The sequence below is a fragment of the Centropristis striata genome, chromosome 3 (genome assembly GCF_030273125.1).
Source record: "Centropristis striata isolate RG_2023a ecotype Rhode Island chromosome 3, C.striata_1.0, whole genome shotgun sequence".
Lineage (NCBI taxonomy): Eukaryota > Metazoa > Chordata > Actinopteri > Perciformes > Serranidae > Centropristis > Centropristis striata.
In genome coordinates, this window is record NC_081519.1 from 20,767,322 (window position 1) to 20,794,994 (window position 27,673).

The 27,673-nt window shown below is 38.2% G+C and overlaps 1 protein-coding gene across 2 annotated transcripts in view; it reads right to left on the reverse strand.

The window, feature by feature from the left end:
* Positions 1-20,300, reverse strand: part of cntn3b (contactin 3b) — a 62,527-nt gene extending 42,227 nt beyond the window's left edge. For both annotated transcript variants that reach the window (XM_059329024.1, XM_059329023.1), the window contains exons 1-3: positions 19,963-20,300; positions 11,767-11,902; positions 7,838-7,973 (exon numbers count right to left, since the gene is read on the reverse strand). In XM_059329024.1, the coding sequence (XP_059185007.1) occupies positions 7,838-7,973; positions 11,767-11,821 (191 nt within the window). In that variant the 5' untranslated portion in view covers positions 11,822-11,902; positions 19,963-20,300. The remainder of the gene's footprint in view (positions 1-7,837; positions 7,974-11,766; positions 11,903-19,962) is intronic.
* Between the last annotated feature and the right edge of the window lie 7,373 nt (positions 20,301-27,673).

Genomic DNA, 27,673 nt, shown 5'->3' on the forward strand with positions numbered 1-27,673 from the left:
TACTGTTCATGCACACACACACACACACACACACATGCACACACACTCACACACATGCACAAACACACAGCTTAGAGCTGATAATGGAAATTCAACTGCTGACCAAGGTACTCTCTACAATTATGTTTAGTAGGTTATTGCTGCTGCTTTTTAATAAATTGATGTTCATTTGGCGTTCAAGCCAAATGTAACACGATAAATATTCCTAAAACCACCCTGAGTGTTTTTGTGTGTATGTGTGTAGGCTTGTGTATCTGTGTGTGTGTCAGCTTTAAAAATCATATTAAAATATTGGAATATTAACAGTAATATTGTGTATTTGCACACATATACACACACACAGTCAAAGACTTGCCAACAGATACAATAGCATTTACAATTTCAATTTATGGATATAGGATGCTTTTATTCAAAGTGAAACACAAATAAATAAATAAAAGCATATTCATCAAGCGCCAACAGATTAAATAATTCAAAGCCCATATAGTGTATGTGCCTTTACTTAACCCTTGACGATCTGACCACCTGCTGTTTTGTCTTCTTGTCAGGTTAATAATGTTTCAGGCTATATTTTAACAAGGGAAAAACTGATATCTGAATGAAAATGGGTTATATGGGTGCCCACGAGTCTCCCCTTTAAAGACATGCGCACTTTATGCTAATCTCATGCAGATTGGGGCAGAAACCATGCAGTTTTTGTCATGCAGTACAAATGTGTTATTTTCACCAATTTGAATATTTCTACATACTGGGTTCCTTAAACAGTCTTGGAACTGTATACATTTGGTATGACTGGAAAGCTGAGACTCATGTGTGTTGTTCATGTGTGATGGATGGCTTTCCTAGATATATTAAGAATAAAGGCCCTTATTGTATGAAGAAACGCTGGGTTCTCTCAGCAGAACAGAAGTGCCCATCAGCCAATTGCTAAAAAAGCTAAGTGGTATTTTGGAGGGACTTTTACCATTTCTTTTCAATTTTTGAGTTGTCAAAAATTATTAAAGTTTGCATCAAATCTGTGTGACAAATAATATTAACCCAAAAATTGCTGCAACAATTTAACAGACACAACCGAGCATGAGAATGGCCTTCACATACTGATATCAAAATGATCTATACACTTTCACAATTTATTTTAATATCTAATAATATGCTTGTGCTTAATTAGTAAAAATACATTTGTATTTCTAGTTCATGACTACAACACCTTGACACACAGTGCTGAGCTCTGTCTAAAATTTATCTTCAGGTTCAGATTATGTACACCACTTATATGTGGCATAGATTGTTGACCTGCTATCTCCCCCTTAAAATCCCCTCTCCCACCATTATAAAAGAAGGTGCAGAATGGACCACATGCCTGCCTTCTTTCTGTTTATCCCTGTGTTTATGAAATGATCTCATAAGCCCAAGGGTCAAATAATTTTCTCACCTCTAAAAGGACAAGTAGCCCTCCAAAAGATAAAAATCGACTCAAAAGATTCAGCTCTGTTATCTGACTCTACGCTGCAACGGAATTCATAACAAAAACTAACATCTTCTAATCACAGCCTCCCAGTTCTATTTATGTGCCCGTTACCCTGAACCGACCCGTAAACAAAGGTAGAGTCATACATCTGCCTGAAGTCACATTACATGATAGCAGACACCAGGCAGAGTACTTTTTTATTCCCCCTTTCCAATCACTGCTGTGCCCTTGATCCTGTGTTACAGCAGATTCATAGTAAACACAGTGACAGGTGTATTCATAAAGCATAGCTCTGAGCCCTGGAGTCTGCTCTGGCGCTACACTGGACAATTTGTCAACTGAAGAACTGTCAGGGTTCCCGTTCATATATTCACCGTGCCATCGAGTGGGCGAGGTGGAGGGGAGCATCCAAGTGTTGGAAGCTAAATCAGATGATATGAAACTATATGAAAGAGTTATTAACAGAACACATGCAAAAGACAACCTGCTTTTGCTTATTTTCTTTTTTTGCTGAGCGACGTGGCGCTGTCCAATGTACCTCGGAGTTGTTTGAGAGAGCCTGGTTAATAAAAAGGGAGAGAGAAGGTGGACGGTTGTGTGCAGAGTTTTTGTAAGTTATTAATACGGTAATTGAATCATTGCTTCGTCACTTTTTGACTCGCCTGTGGGATCCTCCAGCCCCTCTGGAACCGCCGGACCCGCTGGTTCTGAGTCAAAACTCTTGCATAAAGAAGGAAGCATCATGTGCGGAAGTAGTGAGACAAAAGCCTGATGTGACAGCTGGATTTCTTTCAAACTCCTGCAACCTATACACCAAAATGAAGCTCAATAGTGTTTAGCTATAACCTCTGTTCATTAAAAAACAGTAGAAATATAAATAAATGCAACTGCTTCATCATTGACATTTAAAATTATTTAGTTTGATTGAACAATATTTTTCTTTCTATGTCAGATAATATAAATATAAATATATAATAGTTCATATTTCCAATGCATACCAAAAACTTTTGACTTGAATATGTATTTTTAAACTACCAGTCATTCAATGCCCCCCAGCTAAAGGTGGTGGGTGAGTGCAGTGGTCTTAGTGGGTCTATAAAACTAAGTTTAGTTAAAAATAAAAATGAATTGAGAGAGAGAGAGAGAGAGAGAGAGAGAATTATATGCCAATATTATATTAAATTGATGCTTTGAAGGCACAACAATTGCATTTCCAATGAGGTTAAAAAATACAACACTTGTCTGAGGTAAAATGAGTTCTGATTAAAAATCACACCAACTTCTTGTCTTCTGTCCAATCAAAATGGTGATGTCTCTGTACACCTCTACTCTCTACTCTTATATTTAAACCAACCAGGCAGTACTCTCAAACAGGCCTATTATATGACTTATCTACCTCCATACCACACTTAAATATCAGCATATTTTCAGTATTACAGGAGCAATTATGTGAGGAATTTCCTAGTTTACATTTCAGTTTCCACTCGCCTTTGTCCTCCCTTTATTCACTTGGTGGTTTCTCGACATTTTTCCAAAATGCCAGTCCGCATCACATTCCGATCTGCTGGGTTTTTTCTTTCTATGATGGATTTTCCCATGTGTGACTGTTGAGCATCAGTGATGTGTCTGCAAAGCCTATAAAGCACTTGACAGTCACAGTTACTAGTGATGATTAAAAGGATATGGCTGGTGATATGGATTATTTTTTCCCTGTCAATCAATCCTATTAAAAAGACCAAAAACAACAATCAAGTGGTGCCACTAACAAGTATGTTTTGTGTAGCCAGATCCTGATGCATCTAAATCCCCCTGTGCTCAGGCTACATTGTTAAAAACACATCAATGAGTCACGCTGTTACACTGGGTGACATGTTCCTTCATTACTTTGAACACAAACACTGCAGTTTATTTTCACTGAACCCCCATCCACCGTCCTCCTGCTAATAAATACTCACCAGAGCAGGGGTGTCAAACTGATCCATGGAAGACCCAATGTGGCTGCAGCTATTCGTTCCAACCAGGCCACAGCACATCTGATACAACTAATCAGCTGTTTGAAGACAGTTCAGGTGATTGAATGAGTTTAGTCAGGTGTGCTCCTGCTTGGTTGGAATGAAAACCTGTGGCCACACCGGCCCTTTGCAGATGCATCAGCTACACTGCAGCATTAAATCGCTGCTGAAAAAAAATCCCAAAGACTCATTTACTCCTGTTTGAGATAAGTTTGCTAAAAACTACATGTCCAGCCGTTTAATTATATTTTTTTCCCAAATAAAATTGTAGATTTGTAAACCAATTTGTACAAGAAGGAACCAATGATTTCGGAGGCAAGAGTCATGCAAGAAAGGGGAATCAGCTAGCAGTCAGATCATTTTATATATGACCATTTCATTTAACATTGAGAAAAAAATGCTACAGTTTCAAACATGTGGTTAACACTGGGAAACTGAGCTACCTGGTTATGTTTAGAAAAGCTTATTGTTTGGGTTAAAAAGTACATTTGTTACTTATGTAAGCACATGATGCAGTTACGTACCTGATATGGTTATGTACAAAAGTTTAAATAACCCAACAGTGAGTTTGGAGCAGCAGCCTCCTTGCACCATCCCTTAATGGACTTTGTCACTCTTTATACTAAATCACCAAACTTCCTTCTTTGCTCCTGTCATAATTACTGGGCCACTAGAGATCTCTGCCTAACAACATTAATATGTATCATTATTCTTCTGACTCTCAGCATGTATACTGTTGGGATAAACCTGCCATTGGCCAAGTCTTTCTTCTTCCGCTACAACTGTTTTACATGGGCCCTGTTGCTGCATCCTGTGCTTTTACGATTCTGATTGATTAAGAGGAATACAAACAACCCTGAGAAAAGGTCTGGCTATGTATTCTAAAAAGCTGCTTGCACTGTTGATATGCCATTTTTGATTTGGTAAGGAAGGTCTGCAGGGTTAGACAAATGTCCTGTTCATCTAATATTATAGGTTCATGACAATGAAAAAAATATAGAATAACACCAGCTTTATCCTTTAGGCTTTCTTTTTTTTTCATTTATGAATGCAATATACTGCTTTTAAGACACACTATACTGTCTACAGTTTTACTGTAAAGAGCTTAAATTGGGATTTGGGCATGGCCATCTGCATTGACTACTCATAATTTTTTTTTAAATTTCTATAAAAATGAAGAAAAGAAAATGAAGACTTTCATTTTCAAAACAAGAAGCACTGTGTAATATTGAATGTCTCTCAGTATAGTCTGTTTGACAAGGGTGACCTACATTATTGTCTGAATAACAAATTAGTTGATATGGGCTGGGCAGCTGTATGTTTATGACACAGATAACCAACTATTTTATCTATTGTACCTGGTTTTGCTACTTAATATTCGTTAGTTTATCGTAGCTGGGCAGGAATTTCAATACATTGGGGATATTTGGCCACTGTCCACTGGATTCAGGTTATATCTGACTTATCATTTCAATATTGTACCTACATTTTTATCTCTGTAAGATATACAGGACAGCTGAAACACACTATTGCAAAAGAACTGTTATCCTCAATGCTACAGTGGCGCCCTGACAAGGGTTAACTTCATCTTCTCTGACAAATTCAATATTGTGTGACCTAATTTTTTCTATGGATATTAAACCAAATGGATGAATTTTTCCTAATAGCTGCAGTAACTGAGGAAATTAAGTGTGGAGCTTGGAATGTAATACCCTCTCGCTTGGCATATCTAATTATACAAATACTGTTCATTTGCAGGGTCTAGGCCTGTAGTTTGCAGACTGCAGTGAAAGTCACAGCGTGACCACTTCCTAAAGGCATTTTTTTCCAGTCTGCTCAGGACATTTTGAGGTTCTAATTTAAGTGTTGATGAAATAAATTGCCACGAATTTAAGCTTTGTATGTTATCATCAGGACAAAAAAGTCCTCTCCTTGCCCGAAGGGAAACAAGTCAAGGGCGATCAGTGTCAGAAAAACTGATGCAACCTAAATAAAGCTCAAAAAATGACTCTTTCCTCAAAGTAAGATTAAGGGTAGAAATCTAGTGTCTTTAAAAGCATTACCAAAAATGTCAATCTATAGTAGTGAGAGTTTGCTCTCTGAAACATCATTTTTTTTCTTTTAAACCTGGTTTCAGATTTTTTTATTCATAAGTGAGGGTACTGACTCCAAAGGGGGGATCTACTGACCTAGATGAATATCACCAGAGTGAGATATGTGTGTTGTTTTGCACTCCAAACAGAAACTGAGTGTTCTGAAATGGTGGGAAGTTAGTGAACTCCAAGTACTACAGTTCTGAGGATACATTTAAAGTGGAAATAAATAAGAGTGGAGCCACACGAGGTTCACAAGAGGCAAGATGAAGTTAAACAGCAGCTTTAGCCTATATAAAACAAGAGCAATAGAAAGGGTAATACAATGTATTTTATCACCAGGTCTCTCTAAGAGGGGGTGGAATATATTTCATAGTGTGTTTTAATTAAAATCGTGGAAAAAAACAAAACATTATGGATGTAATAAACAGCCATATACTGGTAAACATTACATTACTTAGAATTTATTTTCAGAGAAATTAAAGCTGCATCATATTGTTTCCGTTTGTTTTTGGCCACTTGGGCTCAACTTGGGGTCAAGCAATAAATAAGAAATGATAACCTTGTAGAGTTGATCTGGCTAATGAATTAACAAACTATTGTGATTTATACTCATTTGGGACTGTGTACCTGTGACCTACACATATGGAAGGGTAATTAGCCCTCCTTTTAGCTTTGTTTTGGTCTCCATGTGATTTCTACCACTAGGGATCTCTCAATCAGATTTTGATTGCACTGTTAATTGGCACAGGATCAGGGCAGTTGATGTTTGTACTGTGAAACAACAACCATTTCTGAGAAAAATCAATATGACCTAACACCGGCAGAAATTTAATTCCAACAAAATAGCCGTAGGTAACGTTAGCTAATGTAATCTTAACTAGCTGCTAATTTACCATTAGATGACTGAACGACCCATAGAGCTACTGTAAATGGCGTTAGCTAACATACAATTAACTTGCTTTCTTACCATTAGATGAGTCGGATATGGAGTAGCTACCTATACCTAAACTACCTAAGGTAGGTAAAAGTTGTATGACGCCATTGACAGGCACCCAATGGCTGGATAGGATACTGTATGTACACAACTCAACAAAATACACAGGTCTAGAAACTTTTAGACATTTTGGTGTGGAAAATGTTCAACATTCATTGCCTCTATCCTTGATTTAGATAAGGAGACACCGATAAACCCTCCCCCTCCTTGAAATAGGAAGAGCAACAGTGATGGAAGAGGGGATCACTATGCTCACTTGCTCGTCGCTAATGTTCTTTGTTTGCCATTTTGTGCAGGGCAAGTAGCCTAAAGTTCTTTTATCAGAGCTTTTGCTTTTCTTTTTTTTTTTTTGCTAAAACAGCTTGCCTTCAGCTTCACAAAGAACCTGAAAGAGAAAATCTCCTCCTCAACACAAGTGAACGTCAGAATACTTTAAGTTGCAGGTGAAATAATGCAAGTGATGGTTTCTATTTTCAACTGACTATCCTGCTCAGGTTGCACAACAAGTATAATGATACCCCCTGCTGCTGTGCCTGGACCATGTTTTCAGTGCAGACACATTATAGGAAATGTAAGCATTTTAACAGAATGTCACTCACAAGGTTATTGCCTCTCTCCCCTGCTTGCTGTGCATCTACATGGTGCTGACCAAGCTCCGAAACACAATCTACCGCAAAAAACACCGCCAGCTGCCATTTTCAGGGAGGCTTCCTGCACCGCGAGGGAATAGTCGGAGAGATATCAAAGGATCTGTGGTGCAAATGAGTCGCTGGAATCTCCTTTTCTCTCCTAATGATTTCTTAAGCCTTGCACCATATTATAAATCATCAGCTTTAGCCGTACTGTGGCTTAAATCTTATCATTAATAAAGTTAACCTCACTCATATCGGAGATGTTGGCATATTCATCAACCACAGTGGCGGCTCCCTCACTCTAACTCTACATCATAGCCTCGGCTCAGATAGATAAGCTTTTTTCAATTAGAAACGGATGCTCAATTAAGCAGTTGCTCTTTGAAGCCCGTCTTTTTGTTGGATGGTGCGTAATCTCTCTTGAGCATTTATGTCCAGAAAACGCTGTTCTTTAACAAATCAATAGCAATCAACGCTATCGGTACTCTCTTTGATTTCTGTGGAAGCAGCAATGAAGATTCACAAGCAATTAAGCAGCAATGGATTTTCACCACGCAATGTGGATGCGGAGCCAAAGCAGGTAGACGGCTGAGCCGAGGTTTATGGGGGAATGTAACTTTGATGTGGTAATTTACCTGTACTGCGGAGGAGGGCTCCCTTCTGCCTCGCACGTGATGGTAGCCTGCTGGTCTGGGGAGTTGATCGGTAAAATGAGGTCACTTGGCTCTGTCCTCCATCTTGGCCCTTGAAATATGACATCCTCTGTACAGGCTGGGGAGAAAGGGGAGAAAGTCTATAGTAGTACAAGCCAGAGAAATTGTCTGTTTGACCTTAAGAGAAAATACTGAAAAAATATAGTGAAAGCACAGATACTGTGAGGGCAAATAGTAAATCTTACTGAAATACAGCAGCAACTTTCTGACATTCAGTGTATATTACTTTTTCATTATACTGTATATATATTTATACACTGTATCTCTGGGTAGTGCTGCTCTTTCCAAAGGAAAGCAAAGACACACAGTAGGATGTACAATATGTTTTTTCAGCCAATAACAATTATTATCTTTTTCTCATGGTTCATACCAATAAGGTAACTTTTACATTTAAAAGAAGTTCCTATCTTCGAGTTAATGTACACCTGAGAGGAAGAATAATGAGAATAAATATGACAAATCAATTAATTCAAATAGAGGATTTTGTTTGAGGATTTTTTTAGGGTGATCACATCATAGAATATGGCGAAAGACATTCAAAGCTTCCTTTAAATACTAAAGTAGAAAATAAAAAAAATGCCATTCATTGCGATATTCAATACAAAAATAAAGGATTAATAGAACCAAAAGCTTATGGCTGCTTCGTCAGCAGATAAAACACAATGACAAAAGGCATAAAGAAGCGTATATAGAGAGTGTGCTTTATAAAGAAATGGAATAGGGCTGGACGACAGCTTTGCTGAGTCAATGACTTTAATTTGTCTTTGTATCATCAACTCTATTTCTCAACTTATTGTCATTATCGGCATAACACATAATAATATAAATATCCCATTGTTGGCTGATACATATTTTTGTGCATCCGTAATTAGGACAGTCCCCAAGTTGCATTGTTTACGCCCTTTGAAGCACAAATCCCACTTACCCTTGTTTTGCATTAACTGCTAATACTGATATCTCTCTTTTTAGATGAACCTGACACTTGGAAGAGTGAAATGAAAAACACTGAACATGGTGTCTCTTTATAATAATGACAAATCATCATATTTTTGCGACCGTCCAATACAATGAATCTCCAAGCTTTAACACAGGTAAATGAAAATACTGCAAACATGTCATATGTTTGACATTATTGACATTACCATGTCAACAATAATATTAGTTGAGGACGTTAGCATTTATATCTAGTTGACTATGAATGAAGAAAGCCAGTTTTTACATATTTACTCAGTAATTAATGATTTCCTGTAAGTGACAGGGTTGATAAATAAAGCAGAGTGATCTATTTTCAGAACATCTATGTCATACCATGCATGCACTGGTTAATTGAGGCCATAAGGATGCACTCATCTGCCAGCAGCTTAAAAGGAAAGGATGTGGAACACAATCTGGTACTAAATGAAAGCAGAGTCAACAGACGGCCGGAGTAGGCCTAATTAATATCCTACTGCTAACAGATTGCAGCATGTGGCTAGCAGTTCTACACGTGGTTTTGAACTGGTGATGATATGTCACGGAAGAGACACATATTTCATTGGAGAAATAAGACATGACAATAAATCACTGCAATGCTTGATGGTTGATCATTAGTATGGACAAGTTGAAGTTACCTTCATACCGAATAGCGGGAAAAAATGTTATGATTTATAAATGGTCAAACAAATAGCATTAAATAACTAATAGATATCACCATGTAACTTCCCCAGCTGTTTACTTTCATTAAGACATTTACTTTTTTTTAGTTTTCTGAAATATTATGTTTAAATATGCAAATGAGACATTATTTATTAAAGTTGTGCTTATTTGCATATATATTCAGATATTTTCTTGACATGTTGGAGTCAAATGTTTTTACAAATCAGGGAATTTGGAACATTCTTTTTGTCACTCCATAGATCAGTTTAGCCATTTCATTCCTAGAAACATCACCATTTTAGGAATGAAATGTTATAAAAGTCAGGTTATGAATGATATATGAAAAAAGCCCTCTGTAAAAACCTTCAGAAAACAGATAGGAATGAAACTGGAATGTGTGGTGTATGTAAGTGCAACTGAAGAGCAGAATTCTGCCTCAGAGTTTATGTATATTGAGAAAACAGCCTTTGAAGATTTGTATTGTAAGTTTCATTTCATTACACAAGACACTACAGTTGAATGGAGTAAACATTTTTGCCTAATAGTTATCACCATTAAACTTCTCCAGTTGATAACTTACAGTAGCACAATTCTTTTTTTGTACTATTTTATTGTGGCATTGTCTAATGCTAACTTTTGGTGAATTAGAAGAAATCTACATAAGCTAATAGTCAAAGTGTAGTACAATAAATATCCAAATGTGGATTTTGCATGTTTTTTCAGTCGTCTGAAAGAAGACATGGAAGCAAAGTCAGCGGTCTTTAGAACACTATTGAATGGGCATTTATCAGTGGTAATCATCCTTTAAGTATGGGCAAGTAGGGGCCTACTCTACCGTCTAGTAGGTCTAGTAGGTCTAGTAGGTTGTTATCATTGGACCCTACTTGCCCATAGTTTTTTCCAATTGGTGCAACCCTACCCAGAATCTCAAAACCAATCAGTGCATGAAAAAAGCAAAGAATTTTTACTTTAACAAGGTGTGTGAATTTGAATGAAAAAACATCTAAGGTGTATTTTGTGAGGCTCTGGAAATGTCACTTCAGATGTCATATTCATGATGGTTATCAGCTGTAGTGATTATCAAGTGTTTCTATCACAACACTGAATAAGAAGCAGCATCTATAGGGGCTGTTATAAAAAATCATGCCATGATCATTTGAATAATCTATTTATGGAAATGAGAACAATGGTGAAAGAATATATAATTCCTAATATTGTAAATCATATCCAAATTGTAAGATCAAAATCAAAATAATCTCAGTTCGATATGATTTTTCCAAATCGTGCAGCCCTACCCAGAATCTCAAAACCGATCAGTGCATGAAAAAAACCCATTTATTTTTACCTTAACAAGCTGTGCCTTGTGTGAATTTGGATGAAAAAACATCTAAGGTGTCAGTGTATTTTGTGAGGCCCTCGAATCCCAAGCGAGACAAAATGTCACTTCAGATGTCATAATGATGGTTATCAGCTGTAGTGATTTTCAAGTGTTTCCATCACAACACTGAATAAGAAGCAGCATCTATAGGCGCTGTTAAAAAACACTTGTCCGCTAGGAAGGTGAGACCGCTTGGATCTGTCTCCCTAGAGTACCGGGCGTGAATTACCCATGAGCCAATTTGAATAACATTCATTGGGATTTACAATGTCATTTGAACAAGGGTTGACATTCTGGTAGAGTGTCTGTGCTTCTCCTGCTCAAATCCCAGGTGGCCACACAAGGGCAGAATAAGGCACAGTGGCAAGTAGATTGTGCTAAAATGCGGGGCTGGATTCATTGCATGGGATCCTGATAATGATCTGGACAGGGCCATAAACAGGAATGGGATCGGACTCCCAGTCGGCCCTGACAGTGTATTGTAAATGTGCAGCAGGACACTGCTCTAGGGAGCGGTGAAGGACATCATGCTGGAACACTGTACATGTAATGACTGCAACTTAATCAGTGTAACCTTTTTGGTGGAGAAGAAGAAGAGCGAGAGGACTGTTCTGATTCTGTCTCTTCCTCGCTAATGGATGAAACTCCATATTTCATATAAGGATGAAACACTATTTATAGCCTCTCACATTACAGACATGCATAGAGTGTGTGACAATGCACAAAAAGCACATTATCCTGTAATGAATATGAATCAGAAAACAAATGTTAGAAGAGTTGTTTGTGACATAAACAAGTGCAGTGAGACTCAAATATAATACGTGTTAAAATATCTTACCTGCAAGGCATCCAGTGATTGATAGCAGAACAATTTGTTTCCATGGTAACATCATCTTTAGTTGCCGAGGGCTAATAAGACTCTCATCCAATTGCTTGTGAATGGAATGCTCTCCCTTGAATACGAGAATTTTAATCTGAAGGGAAAGTAATTATGGATGTGATTAAAATATGACATTTTGATCCAAATACGACAAGCATTCATCAGCAAAAAACATGATTATAGCGCTGCAGCGTTACATAATGACTCCTTATTATTTGGGAAAGATGCTGTAAGTGAAGAGAAAGTGAATCTTGAGGAAGTAAGAAGTGATTGGAGGGTGGGGAGGGGGAAACAGCAGCAGACAGAAACCTGAAGATACTAACCCGGCGGTGCAATTTTCAGGTGGCACAGAAGAAGAAACAGCTGCTAAATGGGTGTGTTTTCATCGCAGCTAACAAGCTCAATTCTGCAGCTTTAAAGATAAGTGAGGAAGGAAATGATTGACCTCAAAAGATACTTCTCTCTTCCTATTTGACTATTAATAGGAGCCGGCAGACTGTGTACCAGCAATCCACAAAATGCCACTTCATACTTTAACAAAAGCTTTGGTGGCCGACTCAATGTAAGCAAACTGACGTTTTTTTCTGTCTATATAGATGCATCATTCCCTAAGATACACAGAAAATTCAACAAGGACACATACAAAAACAATATCAATGGTACATTTCATTGTCAGCTATTAATGTTGACTGATGCAACATTATCTACTGTAACCTTTTCTATCGAGGTATTTATCCCTTTAAAGGGCCATTCCAACGCATTCCGGCACTGCTCCATAACAAATCATTACAGCCCTGTGATAACTTTAATAAGTAGAGTAGGCTATTCTGCAATTACATAGCAGTTATTAAACCCAGTAATGCTGTTACTTTGACAGTTTGGACTGGTTTGTTGTTTAACAAAGAGCATTTTTAATTCAACACTACAGGCGGAAAATCGTTGATAAAGGTAAGGCTGTTTGTTGATTCTGTAAAGCTGTCTTACATCAACGTTAGCTTGTCACTCAGGGAAGGCAGCCGAGGCACAGAAAATAAATGGAACAAGATCAATTATAAAATGGCTATTACAGCTGGAGTGCGGAACACTAAACGTAGCAGCTGCAGCTCCATGGTTATGGTTTTGAGCCCCTTCCTGCCTGTAAAGGTAGACTCTGGTAGAGACAGAGCGTCACTCGTCATACAAACCACGTCCACCAGGGAGGAAAATTATCGCTGCCACAATACAAAACCACGGGCTGAAACGCTAACAAAATGTCTGTTTCTAGCTAAATGCATTAGATATAAGACATACTGTTATTATTTTAGCACTCTATGTCTGCCAGAGGGGACAAGTTGGCTGTTAAGCTAATGTTAGCTATATAATAGCAAGCTAATATTAGCTATATGTTAGCAAGCCAAGGCATTAAAACTGCTTAGCTTTCCGAATAATCCACATTCTACTAGTTACATCGTGTCAAATGCTTTAGCTTAACTTACAGAAATGTGATTAGCCTAAAACTGACTGGATATATAACTTATTGACAAAATGTGCTGTATACATAAGCTAACGTTAAACTGAGTTTCAGGATTGCACAGTTTTTCCCATTGTTTCCACTGTATCTACTTTTGTCGTCTTTAAAGTTGTTGGTTCATCAGATTTTAAAAACTTAATTATGCTTCTTTAACTCATTGGTAGTGCATTTCACCACACAGCAGGTTTAAGACTGTTTTCTGTTGTTTGCTGAGAGACGGAATTGTAAAGGAGCTCCTTCATTCAATACAAAGTCAATGGAGAGCGACGGATTGTTTTCCCCTGCGGTGGGGGGTAAGGCTTAAGTGTGCTCTGTCTCTATTGGGTAATACAGGTAGACTGATATATCAAATAACCAATCAGAGAGCCACAATAAGCACCTCCACTGTGGAAACCTGTAAGTGAGTGAGCAAGTTCCTGTGCTGCTCATGTAACAAGGTTGTTGTGGAGTAAATAAACTACTCATTTGACCCCAATTTCCCCAAAAATGGTACATTGTGTTAAATGTCACTAAAAACAGAATGCATCATATTCAAAATTCAGAATGTAATCTATATTTATTAAAACAAGTTTATCAATTAAAAAATAGTTAATTGTTCAACTGAAAATATGTCACAACATTAGCAAATAATCACATACTGTAATGTTTTATGAACATTTTAGACAATGTCACAATTTTTGTCTGATCCGGGTTCTTCAGGTGTCACAAATGTTACCACAAACATAACATTGGTGGGTAGGTGCAGTGATGGCATAGCCAGATTTGGTATAAATGGCCCTTTTATCAGGACTGTGTGTAGTTGTTCGGCAGGGGCTTGAATCTCATGGATGTTCATTTATAGGGAAGGTGCCACACTCCAGCTCCAGTTGGGACAAAAAAAAAAAAAATCTGTGCATGTAGTGGCTTTGAGCTGCTGAAGAAGCTGTGCTGAGTGTAGTTGGTAAAGTGATTTAGAAACTTTATCAATAAGTAATAAGCAACAATTAAGCAACTATGTCTAAAACAAAATGTCCTTTGTTACATGCCTCTGGTGTCCAATAAAAATATGCTTATGGTTGCATTAAAGGGCAAGGCAATATATTTCCATTTTTCAATCGAGTTTTATGGAAAACTGTCATTGTACAAAGAACACACCACCATATGCATAATATCTTACTAAAAACAGTTTACTTTATGTCAGAACAGTGAGATCTGCATTTGCATTTCTCACTTAACAACGACAACACCATCGCTCTACTTTTTTGCAATCTGTCTGCTATGAAACCTTGCATGTAAACTATTAATTACAAAATCAGTACAGGGTTTACAGTAGCCTACAGATACAGTAGCCTATCACATTATTGATACATCACAAAACATAATATCGCAATACTAATATATTTTTTACAACCTTATTGTATTATGGAAACAGTAGGATCCAATGGTTTTGGAACTTGAAAAAGATAATGCACTGATTTTGACTATTCTTTTTAAAATCTGAGTTCCTGAACATTTTGGAAACATTATACTTAGTGTAATTGTTTGAGAACACATTTAATATCTTTGTTTGTTGTAGGCCACTGCTGGCAATATTGCAAATAAATTAATAACAGTGCTTTATGGCATTAGACTGCTGCAGCAAACTTCAGAATCAATTAATCTTGATATAAAATATAAATTAATAGAAGATTCTGGCCTTACAAGTATGTCCCACCTATCCGTTACACTCAAAGGCTGACACCACAAATTTCTGCATTAGGTATCCCATTTGACCAGTGATCAATGACCTAAATGGCCATTCAACTTCTCTTATGAGAGGCTGGAACGAAGACTGTAATTGTAGTATCAGTGGCACAGGAGGGGCTTTGCTCAAGCCCTGACCTACATCACAGTAAGTGGAAACTGATACGCCTCTCAGGATTAAGAATTCAACCCAACCCCTCATCCTTACAACACAACCCTGTTATGCGGATTAACCCAGGGCTATCTTTGGAATTCTTGAAACATACCAACCACTCACTTGTTTCACCGACTTGTAACTGTAGGATTGTGGCTGGCGTTTGACATGAAAAGCATGGCTACATAATCTTACAGAGGAGTATGAAGCAGCATCGTGGTGCTGAGCAGACACAGTGGGAATCATCCCATTTGCCTGATCACAACTTAATGGCCAGTGTTGGCTTAACTCGACAGTCCTGGTGCCAGTAATTGTTCCTCATCTGGTGTAATTGCAGGCACAGTGAGATTCAGAGTGGATTTCCTGGTGTCTTTCAAAATTTAGGGGGCGTTTTGCCACTCTAAAAACCCATCACATTGGATTACACGGTTTGAGATTCTACTGGAGCAAAAAAGGAAAAAAAAATGCGTGCTGCATTTTTCAGTTTGAGTGCAGTATTAACTGCCATCCGCTTTCTGGAGAATCCGACCTCGTCATCCTAACCCATCAGTCCAAAAAGCCTCAAGATCCTGAGAGGAAAATCTCCTCGAAAAGACTTTCTTTGCAAGTTGGGTGTTACACAGTTCATGGCACTGTGTCTCTACTGATATGATGGATGTTTGCCCCTGAGCACAGCTTCATTCTGCAGTCTCTAAAACCTGCAGTGACATTTTCTTTTAAAACCACTTTTCTTTTTAGTTGATTCGTGTCTGAATAGTTCATTAAAATGTCCAATTTATGCCAGATTTCAAAGCCATTGTGTAAGCAGGGTGTGTCACCCGGCCTTGAAGAATTTCATTTTCAGTGCACAGCTTTTCGGTGGCTCTCAGAGAAGAGCTTAAGTGCCTCATGATACTCCAAAAGCCATTTCAGAGCTGCTAAAATTGAAGAAAGAATTGTATCACTTTTGACCTTCAAAAAGCTGCACCAGTGTCAAACCTTGAGGAGCTGCATATGAGCTGAAGGTTTAGCAAATCTAAAACAAAAAGAACAAAAACAAACTGGACACAGAGAAAACTGAAAACAACTCCTCGTGGGCTTTATGGCGATGGAGGTTAGATGGCATTTTCTTTCTTCGTCTTTCTCTGCTGAAATGATGAGCAGAAGATTGCTCTGCCAAATGTAATGAGGCTTCACACTTTCACCTCCACAGAAGCTAAACCTAATGGAAGTCATTGGCTAAACGCATTCCAGAGTAAATGAGATGACTTCTTGGTTAGTGGGGCTGTTGTTTGGCACATAATTGATAGGAAAGGTGGTTAAGGCATCACACCCCCATGTGGCAGCATAATTTCAGAAGAATCTAATAAGGGAGGGAGGGAGAGTTTCTATCTGAAGGGTGTGTATGCTTAAGGTCTGTATTCACATCAGAAGCAGTACACAGAGCTGGGAAATCAAGATCAGATTAGGTAGGGCTGGGCGATATGGAGACTATTTTTGTATAATCCATATTGTAAAACAGTGCCTCTATCATTCGCTACAGCTTTGCACTCATGAGCAAAGATCAGAATATAAGGCGTAATCTAAATGACATAAAACTGCTTTAACTCAGTCAATCTGCTGTTTTTTGTTTTTTTGACACGGCAATAGAAACAATACAAATCGTTATATCACTCAGCCAACATTAGGGGTGCGCGACATGACAAAAATCTTCTAACACAGCATGTACACTTTTATATTACAGCAACGGTAGATATCACTATACAGTAATTGTTATGTTAATTAAACTAAGAAGTGGTTTAAAATAATCACACCTGACTTTATCAGACAACACTTGAGTTATATAATAGAAAGGAAAAACCCAGTCTTGCAAACAGAAGACAAGTGCTGTAACCCGTTGTTAGAAGTCATGTCCTGAAGCAGAGTTTTATAAGCTATCCCTGTTCTTTTTACAAAAGTGGTTTTGTTGCCAAATCCTAGCCATTTTAGATAATTAGTAACATGTTAAAACAGTGATGGTGATCACATTGATTGTGATGTACTGTGCTAGAGCAGTTGTCACGCTTCATCTTGTTGAAAACAGCGCTTGTCACATTTTGTAGAAAATCATACAAACGCCTTCACATTGACAGATCACGTAGAAATTAAGAGATGCAAGAATTTATTAATCTTAATTTAATTTTATAGGATTAATGGACTATTTTAGTTTCTGTATATATGTTTCCATGTCTAAAATGTACATGTTATGCCTTAAACAATTAGTTCTCATACGCAATAAATTGCTGATAATAAATGTCCCAGGCCTGAAACCACTTACATTTGCCAAGTGGTATTTGCTGAGGCTGTTCTCATGAATGGTTCATATGGGTTTGATGTATGAATACTTCCACATGGGCTGCATTCATATTTCTTCCCTCTATCATTGACATCTCGGAGCGCATTGAAGAAATCTGGACGTCCCTTAGGATGGCGAGTCTCAATGGATTTCCAGGTCAAGTGATCAAGGAGAAGAGGATGGATATGGAGATTAAGGTCAGAATCTCCACGGGTGGGCACATTCCTGCCGTGATACTGTATATACCATCATATCCTACATCAGATGGTATCAAACCCTTCCTCACTCAGAAAGGAACATCAGTGGCACAATGGGTAAGAATTCACTACAGTTTATGATTCATTCATTTCCACTAAGTTATTGTCTTTATGTCGATCTACTGCTATCTCCATTAAATCACTCAGCAAGAGAACCTGGGAGACGAGGATGCGCCACCAGGGACGGACTCAATCTGAATACACAGCTGCTCTGTGCTTTCGCCAATGAATGAAGAATTCACAATCAACTGTGCACTGATGCCTCCTCATTTACTCTGACTAACTGAAGACCTGCAAAACTCTATTTCAGACGAGCCAGGGAGGATGAAAAAAATAAATAAGCGAAGTGATTAAGAAATAAAGGCAGAGCTTAATGTCTGTATTTCAGGGCTTAGGATACTTGTGGAATGAAAAGAAGAAGCAAAGTAGGATTAATTGTTCGGCATTGATTGCGTCATAACTCTGCATTACTTAGATGAGTGAGTAACACTTCTCGTGGCAAATTATGTATTAAGGTTTCGTTATAAAAAGGCTTCTCGTTAATTGGCCCCAACAAACCAGTCTCAACAGCTGTTGCATTAACATTCATGAATGGATTCGTTGATTCTCTCCTGAGATCTTCTATTTTATTTCAAGCAGCCTTGCAGGCTATATAAAAAAGTAGCCACTTCACACATGATGCATGTATAAATAAGACAGCGTGATTGGAGCTGTGACTAAGGTCATGTTTAAGTGCTGGAGGACAGCATATCACAATGAGGGAATGAATATGCAGGGAGATTTTGGAATGTCACACAAAATATGAGTTTTCACACAAAATAAATTAAAAAACTGTGAGTGTGTGTGTTTTAAATTCACTTCTGATGTTTTAATTTACATATTAAATATCTGTTTAGAACAGTAGAAGTAAACATCTGGGCAGAATGCAGTTATCCAGCTGTGTATTTTCATGCGAAAAATCACTGAATCCCTGGAAGACGGCAGGACGCCCCCAGTGACTCTCTCCTATGTTAAACACGGCTGCATCCCTCAGCTGCTGCCTAACGCAGGGGCAGGAGAGTAAGTGCACTTAAAAGAGAGGGGGAGCAGCGATCCATTTCTCAACCCCATCATCAGCCAGGCACATCCCCAGATCCTCATCCTAGATACAGCCCACAAACACATGACTGGAGGTCAAGGATGAGGAGCAGGAGACACTCAGCCTCTTTTACATTTGTTGTTTTTTTCTTTTCAATCCATTTCACAGCCTTTCCGGAAAGGAAACTGGCCGCACATGTAATTGCCACTCTGGTTTAATCAAATGAGATTTTTTCACAAGCAAATGGTGCTACAAACTCATGTTATATAAATCAGTGCATGATTCAAAGACATGTTTCACCTCTCATTTGGCTACTGCTCAAATTGTGTGCAAAGGACCTATAAATACACATGAATTGAAAGGAGAATGATTACAATCCCGGCTGAATAGTAGGATACTTTGAAAATGGAGCAGCATTTTTCTCTCACTGTTGAGTCTATCTTTCCCCTAAAAAAAAAACCGACTGGTGGCCAAATATTAGCTTTTCCAGAAAATAATATAGAAGCTGAGCCTTAATTTCTCTAATATAACTCCTGTGTGGGCTGCAATTATAATAATGCTGTGAGATTTCAAAAAATGCAAAAAATATGAGAATAATATGCTGTTAAAAATCACTATTTCAAAAAAATCCACAAGCTCACACGCTCTTTCTCTGCAGAAACTGCAATAATTGCCTTAAACAAGTTAGAAAGCGAGCTTTTCTCCAGGCTTTTCCACAGTCCTGCTGCTGTTTCTCTGTGTGACTGAGCTGAGCTGCACCATATGGACTTTGTCCTAGATGAGGGAAATGAGCCCCAGCAGTAGAAATCCCACCAGGGCCATCCAAAACCATTTGAGACTCGTCTAGAAACGCAATCATCAGCATCATGCATGTGTGCCCACGATCGGCATGCACACTGTGTCTCCGTGCCTCTTTTTTTTCTCAGATTTTTGCATGAACAAATCTCGCCACAGGGTTTTTATCTTATTTTATTTTGCGCTGATTCAATATAACTTGTATTTGCTACTATTTTTCTAACGCGGCAAACTTAGCAGGACACAGATCATTACATATTCAAATAAAAATGTGGAAAAATAACGTGCAACCATGGCAGGGGTGATTTCTGCTCGGATACTTACTTGTTCTAGGACGCAATTTTTTCCTCTTCATTAAACTGCTTTGTAATTCCAGTGTCCGTTAGATGTTACATTTCTCACTGCAACTCTTGTCCTCGCAGAAGCCGAGGAAGAGGCTGCTCTCTGCTCCAGCACTTATTTCTGCTCCGTCTAAGTGCGTCTCTCGCTCCTTTCTTATTATTAAGGATGAAACTAGCAGTCGCCTCTACCTCGGTAAATTCCACAATCAGTGAGTTTTTTTTTTTTTTTTTTGCTGGCTGAGGATGATAGGCTACGCGCTGCACCGGGATGCTCCTCGACCTCCTCGTATTACACTCCACAAGATGTTGCCAAGAAGCAGAGAGGACAGCGGTGCCTCTGAGCGCAGACTCACATTGTGCGCATCCCCGGGCTCTGCTCTCTTTGTACGCAGGAAGAAGCGCCCACTGGTGACGCGTGAAAACACCCATCGCAGCACAGTAATGCGCCACCAGCCTATGGGCACCTGCCATTCCTCTGCTCAAGTGAGTGCACATTTAATCTCAGGATATATATGAAGAGCAGAGAGAAGGAGAATTAACATGTATATTTTGGTATAAAAAAGACAGATATTCTAAAAAAAATTAGCAAAAAAATGATCATTTATCACAATTACCAAACTGTCTCTCTTCTGAGTAAACCGTTGTTTTTTCTTTCTTTTTTTACTTTTTTTTACTGTTTTGGTTGTAAATTGATGCAGTACAGTAAATGTAGTAAATTGCAGCTGCTGTTGATCAATTGAAAAAGGAGGAGAGGAGAATAAAAAAAAGTGTGCATTAGTGAATCTGACCCACAAGAGGTTTTTATACATCAAATAAAAACATCAAGAGTCATCTTTATTAGATATGAAATAAGCCCACATGGTGTATTCTTCAGCCAGAGCCTTTGTAGCGTGTGAGAGGGTTTCATCCGGAAGCTGCACTTTAAAGAACAGCAGCTAGAGAGATGTGCTGTAGAGGACCACACAGACACTGGAGGGTTTCGGCCTGCATATAGGATGTCGAAATTAATTTGGGGATGATGCAGCTATAGCAAAATTTATAGTTTTTTTTTTCATTTTAAAGTGATAATAAGGGCTTCCAACACATTCAATGCTTTGCACTCTCGCTCCTCAGTCTGTGATACCGATGTAACCCCATGAACTCCGGTCTTCACTGTCAAAGTGGGGTGTTTGTTTGACCCATCCACCTCCCCTCCTGCCTGCCTGCCAAAGTGCACTTTTGCACTGTTTACATTATGTCAATTACTCTCTCTAAGCATCTTATATTGCCACGGATGGGTTTGAATTACAGTAAATGGAAAGCCTCTCATACAAAAGCTAAAGGGTGCCCTTTGCATCAGTACCATATTTTATCAAAACTGCAATATGAACTAGTGCAATATCCAAATTGCAAAATGTGCAATATTTATTAAAGAGAAAATATGTAAAAATACCATTCTGATTAAAGTATTGTGGTGCTGCAGAGATGTCCCAGCCTGCAAATGGTATTCTAGGTCTTTGTATGGCACAGATCCTTGAAAACAAAACAAAACATTATGTTATTACATTAAAATGAAAATGAGAATAATGATGCAAAATTGATAATTTCCTCCAATATTGTGAATCAATTGAAATATCAGTCAAAATAACTTCTATGAGGTATTTTTCCCATACTGTGACCTTTAAACTGTCATTAGGTCCTCTTATGTTTTAAGCTGCAGGCAGCATTGTTCAATATTTTCCTATTAACAGTTTGAAATATACTGTATGCATGTTTTTGGCCCTCAAAAAAGTACCCATAGTTAGTTGAAGTCCATTATTAGCCTTTGGGGGTTCATTAATGTAGATTGTACTTTGGGGGACAGCAATTGACTCTTACTCTGCCCCTGTTCCTGATAGGGTTAATTATTGCACCTGGAGGTATGTACCTTAGAGGGTACTGCACCAGTGACAGGCCGTTGTAACCCTAAAGGTACAAATTCAGCACATTATTTCTTAGAGTGTGCTGCCCCAAGTGGCCAAAATATATATTTTGTGTTTAGTGTATCTAAAATTGTGAAAATAGTTGCCACTAATCTCCAATAACAAAATGGCTGGAAGAATTATCATGTACAGTAAATTACTTAATCCATCACGTCATGTGTATCCTTGATTTATAACCATAGGAAGTGTATCAGACTTTTCACCCTGACTACAGATACTGAAATACATCTGATACTGATAATACTATTCATCATTATTCTGAATAATTGATAGAGGCCATTCTTTATGGGGTCAATTGACAAAATTGACCAATATTTCCTCCCCATGGAGATATCTTCCATCCTCTCACAGGAGAAGGAGCATACAATTGAAAAGCCTGGTTTTGATTTCTGATATGTGGACAATGGTAATGCAGCATTACAGCCTTTTCTGAGGTTAATACAGTGAAAACTGTATCCAAGTAACTGAACAATAGTGGAGTCCAACATTTGAAGCTCATTGTTATTAAATCTCAATATAAATTGAGCTGCCACTTTAGCTCTTTCAGCCATTTTATCCACCATAATCTAGTGGATGGCACTAGAGTTTGAAATTCTTCTGCTGTCAGCCACTGTGAAAGGGTCTGTGTCACTTTTTGTTAAAAGTGGATATTTCTTTTTCAAAACTCTTCATAAGCTGTGCCAGCGATTCTCTTTCAAGTTAAGGGAAGCCTTGGAAGACGCAGTGTCGTCAAAAAAAAAAAAAAAGTTGAAATAGGCAAAGGAGAGGGAGAGCAGCAGACATTCAGCCTCATGTTTCACCAACTGTCACTCATCACACTAAATAAATCTCCCTATCACTGCATAGATAATTGCTGTTAGTTTTATCTTGTGCAATCCATTTGATTGACTTAAATATTAAAATGATGGAGATATGAATATTTAATGTTTCTGGGCACAGGAGAACTCCAGGGGGTTTTCAGTGGGACTGATGGAAAATACAGAGGAGGTGAAATGCCATTAATTAAGGTCATTTGGTATCTGATTGGTTGTGGCTAGGTGTGGGGGTTTGTGTTTGAAAAAATGACAGTTCAAGGTCAGCGGAGATATGAGGCTGCCACATGCACTGCCACTGCAGATAATCCACCTTCACCCACGGGTAACTAAGGTGGTGAAATGAGTAATGAGACCATTCTGCACGCACAAGCATCCACACCCGAGAGCACAGGTCCTGCTGAAGTGTCCTGCAGGAAGACACTGTAGGTCAGCCAGGTCTGGGACTGCTTTATGGCTGAATCTGAACTCTGACCTCCCCGTGGAGGAAGACAAAAGAGAAATTAATGCTCTCTTACTTTTAAATGTTGAGGTGACACTGTACATTACAAAGCAATCTGTGGTTACATCGAAAGTTTCAGAACCTACTTAGAAACTTAATAAGCCTTAAAATGAACATTTGGTCACAGGATCTGAGTACATTTTACAGAGTATGCCAATGTTTTCCCTTTTAACATATTTAAGGTGTCAGATTTCACCTTTTGTTGAAGGTTAAAAAAAATTTGGTTTGTTATTAACCGATTTACCCCTAAATTGTTTTTGCCTGTATTCCCCCTTTTATTCACAGACTCATAGAAAAGTCACTATCACATGTGTATTATGTGACATGTTGCTATTTTCGAAATAATTGGGGCTACCCAAAAATGTCACAATCTGGCATGTCAGTACTGCACATGTGCCAGGATAATTTTTTATTTAAAAAAAACAAACACTTTAACACAAAGTGAAATTAATCTTTTGTTTATACCTGTATGAACACATGATTTCAAACCCAGCAGAGATCTGTATATGAAGAGTTAGAGGAGAATATCAAGGTTTCAGGGAGAAGTCCATCTTAACAGCATAAGTGCAGTTTCATGCACCTTCTCAGTTGTAGGCAAGTGTGGCCCACGTCTGAAAAATGGCGAGGCACAGCACCCTTGAGCTCACACTTGTACATCTTTACTGTATTGTAATATCATAGTATTCAGAGCCAAGTGTGTCCCACAATTAATCACCAGCTCAGCTTTTCAAGATAACTCATCTATTAGCTGCTTCAGGACTGAGAATAATCAACAGATATGAAGGAGTTTAAATTCCAGAAACCATTTAAAAGTAAACTGACTTATGTCCTTGCTATGTTCAGTATCTTCTTATCCATTTGATTGCTTTAATTACTTCTTTTTCTGTTTGTAGAAATACACAAAACCAACACATCATCTGAGCTCAAGTGGACCATATATTTGTGTTTGCGTGTGTGACAGGATGTCCTCATTAACCAAGCTGTCCCAGTGTGCTCCGATAAATCTCTTGAGCATTGCTGGCAGGGAACAAAAATACATCACACACTTGACCATTGGCAAATACCGTGTGTGGGTATTGTGGAAAATACCATAGACACATTTTCATCCTAATGATGAATCATATTATCAGTGTTGGGCAGGTTACTTTCAAAATGCAATATATTGTACATTATTAGTAACTAATTTTAAAGTAATGTGTTACACTAGTTTAGCGTTACTTTGAATAAAGATAGAAGAAATACAGCCTAGGCATTAAAAAACGGAAGAGGGTAATGTTTCATGGCAGGCAATGGAAAGAACACAGGACTTTCACCCAGGAAACAGCTGTTGTGAAATGTTGTGAAACGAGTGTCCAAATTAAGCTTCATGAATTATTTTCTTTGTTTTCTGAGCTGGCTAGATGGCGCTCTTTGTTCAAATAAAGAGTTGAAAGCATATAGAATCCCATTCCCCAAGCTTTTTTCTTAAAAGCAAAAGCGCCATCTAGTGGGATCCACAAAATACAACTAATCATTCATGAAGCTTCATTTGGACATCATCAAACCAAAAGTCAGTTTTGTTATTTTAAGTTACGTGTGCAAGTTAACTTCTTAGTTAACATCCTAACGTAACTATGTGGCGTAGAACATGACAAGGGGAAGTAGTTACATTACTCTGATCTCTTCTCTAAACTTAACAAAGCATTTTTGTGCCTAAACCTAAGCAGTTAGTTTGACAACATCAACCACATTTTTAAACAGCAACCATGTGTCTGTTTCAAAATGTTAAATAGAGCTGTCATCATATTTTGTAAGATATCACATGGACAGATAGTATGAGGATGCTGTAGACTAGTGTTGGGACAACAAAGCTTCGTGAAGCATTTGCTTTATTTTTTGACCCCACAAGATGGCGGTCTTGGCTTAAAACCAAAAGGCTTCAGCAATAGTAATTGAGTTGGTTTTCAGCCATTTGTTAAACAAAGAGCGCCATCTCTTGGGCCCCGTTAATAAAGCAAATGCTTCACAAAGCTTCACTGTCTCAACACTACTGTAGACATAGGGGAAACAGGGATCACTGAAGTCCCTGATTCCAAATGTATGATTATTTTTTGATTTGTCCTCTGCATTTAACCCACCCTTTACACGCCAGTGAACACACCATGCTAGAAGCAGTGGCCAGCACATTTCTGCACCCCGGGACCAGAAATGTGGGAGGTTAGGTGCCTTGCTAACCTCTAGGCCACAGGCTGCATGTTCTGATTTGTCTGAGTTATGATTCAATACAAAAAGGACTAAGATTTTTGATGCAAATTGCATTATCTGGGTTCCTCCGCTGTGCATTGCCAAGACCTACTCTGTGTTTCTAATGTCTGTATAAAACGTTGGCTTGATAGGAGCTGCTGCACCAAATTGAGAGATTCTTTAAGAAGCCATATGTGGGCACAAACATATGCAAATCAGATAAAAAAAAAAATCTTAAAAAGAGGTCACAAGGCTGGCATGCTTTAAGATCGCTGCTCTTAAACACAGCACTGAATCCCATGCAGCTGTGTAGCCGACTGGCTCCTCTGACCCCCATGAGCAGGGAGTGCACTTGGAACTAAAATGTTACATGTCTAATTATCATTATTCTGTCTCTTTTCTTGCTCGGGATTGAACTTGTTTTTCTGAAGGGACACAGCATGAGGAGAGAAGTTAGAAAAAGAAAACAAGTGGAAAGTGATCAGAAAGATGAAATTCACCTGAAGGAGTGCAGTGCTTCCCAGTGAGATATACAGCTTTGACTGAGATTTTGGTGAGTTTTTTAAGCTCCCGGCTTGGCAGCAAACAGTACTGCTTTCATTGTTGTTACTGCCAGTTCTCTAAAGTTGGAGGTATAACAACATCCACTGGCGAGAATAACACTTTATGTTTTATTGGTGCACTTTGGGTCTCTGCTGCAAAGAAAAGCCAAGAGATGTGGGTAACACCTCACAGTGAACTTGTCAAAGGTGGAACAAGTGGAGAAAGTAGAGGGAAAAAAAGGAAAAACACTAAGAAACAGAAACCAACATTGTTACATTCTGTATGATGTTTCCAATGGAGTGCAGAGGATGCTAAGGAAGAAAATCAATATGTATAATACATTTCAACAGAGGTGCAATACACTATATACATATAAATATATACAGTAGATGTAGACGTACGGTACAAACATAATACAATCTACTTGGCAATAGGGCTTTTATTTAACAGCATGAGAGACACATTGGCCATATAATTGCTAATATTATATTTATTATGTATTTTTTTGAAATATCTACATTAGATGTTTCTGAATGAGAAAAAAAAAAGAAAAGAACAGACTTACTTAAATGTAGTACTTTTGGAGTTTATCTGTTGACATGACAACATTCAAGTTTAGGTTCAACACAGCAACCATGTACAGCTAATTAAAAGTCAGCTAGAAAAATAGATTGTTCTAAATGTATAAAACTGTAAACAGGCTTGGAATTCACATTGCGAAGAAGTGTCAAGAAAGGTAAAAAAAAAAAAAAAAGAAAAAAGGGAAACGTAGATCCTGTTAAATACAAGGTGAGGAGAGAAACTACCCTAAACGCAGTAGAATCTCTCACACTGAGCTGAAATGGAACAACTGGGCTGAAACGTGTGTCTTTTGCTTTAATAAGAGCCATTTATTTTTAAGGATTCTGTTCTATGAAAAACAAAAAAAAAATCAAAATCCCAATTGAACATTCAGGTCAAGTCCTAGTCTGGTAACCGGAAGCTGGACCTGCAATGTCCAGATGTACAGAGGAAAACTGCGAAGACAATGCAGAGATCAGTTGAACCTGCATTCTTACTAACGGCCAGCAGGAGGCAACTCAAATGGTCGCAGAAAGAAGTCCAACTGTGTGAAAGTCAATAGCAAAATGACCCTATTTCTCAACAGATTTTTTTTACCTCAGTAACCATTTTCCTAATGGTTTCACCATCTCAACTGCTTTCAAGTCTATTTTAATACAGTATGATAAAGTAAATTTTGGTCCCATTAAGAGTAAAACAGACCATTTTTGGAGAATATGCTTTGTTAGACGACCTTGTAATCATCATGTTGCTACAATGGCACATCTGGCACATATCAGTGTGTTTTCAGTTAATCAAAGTTAAAACAGTCTGCTCAATAGGCTGTTTATTTTGACATGAACAGATGCAGCTTGCTAACCAAGCTAGCAAGCTACCGTTTGCGTTAGCTCATAAATTAAAGTTTGGTGACTGCCAAATCCAAGATGGTGACGGTGACTTGAAAGTCCACAAACCAATCAGTGACATCACAGTGATTACATCCATAATTTAAAATCTATATTGGCTAACAATTGGTAATTTCCACCTTTTTGGTTCCAACATTTTGGAACAAGTATACATTCATTTGGCACTGTTTTGTTTTTTCACTTATAT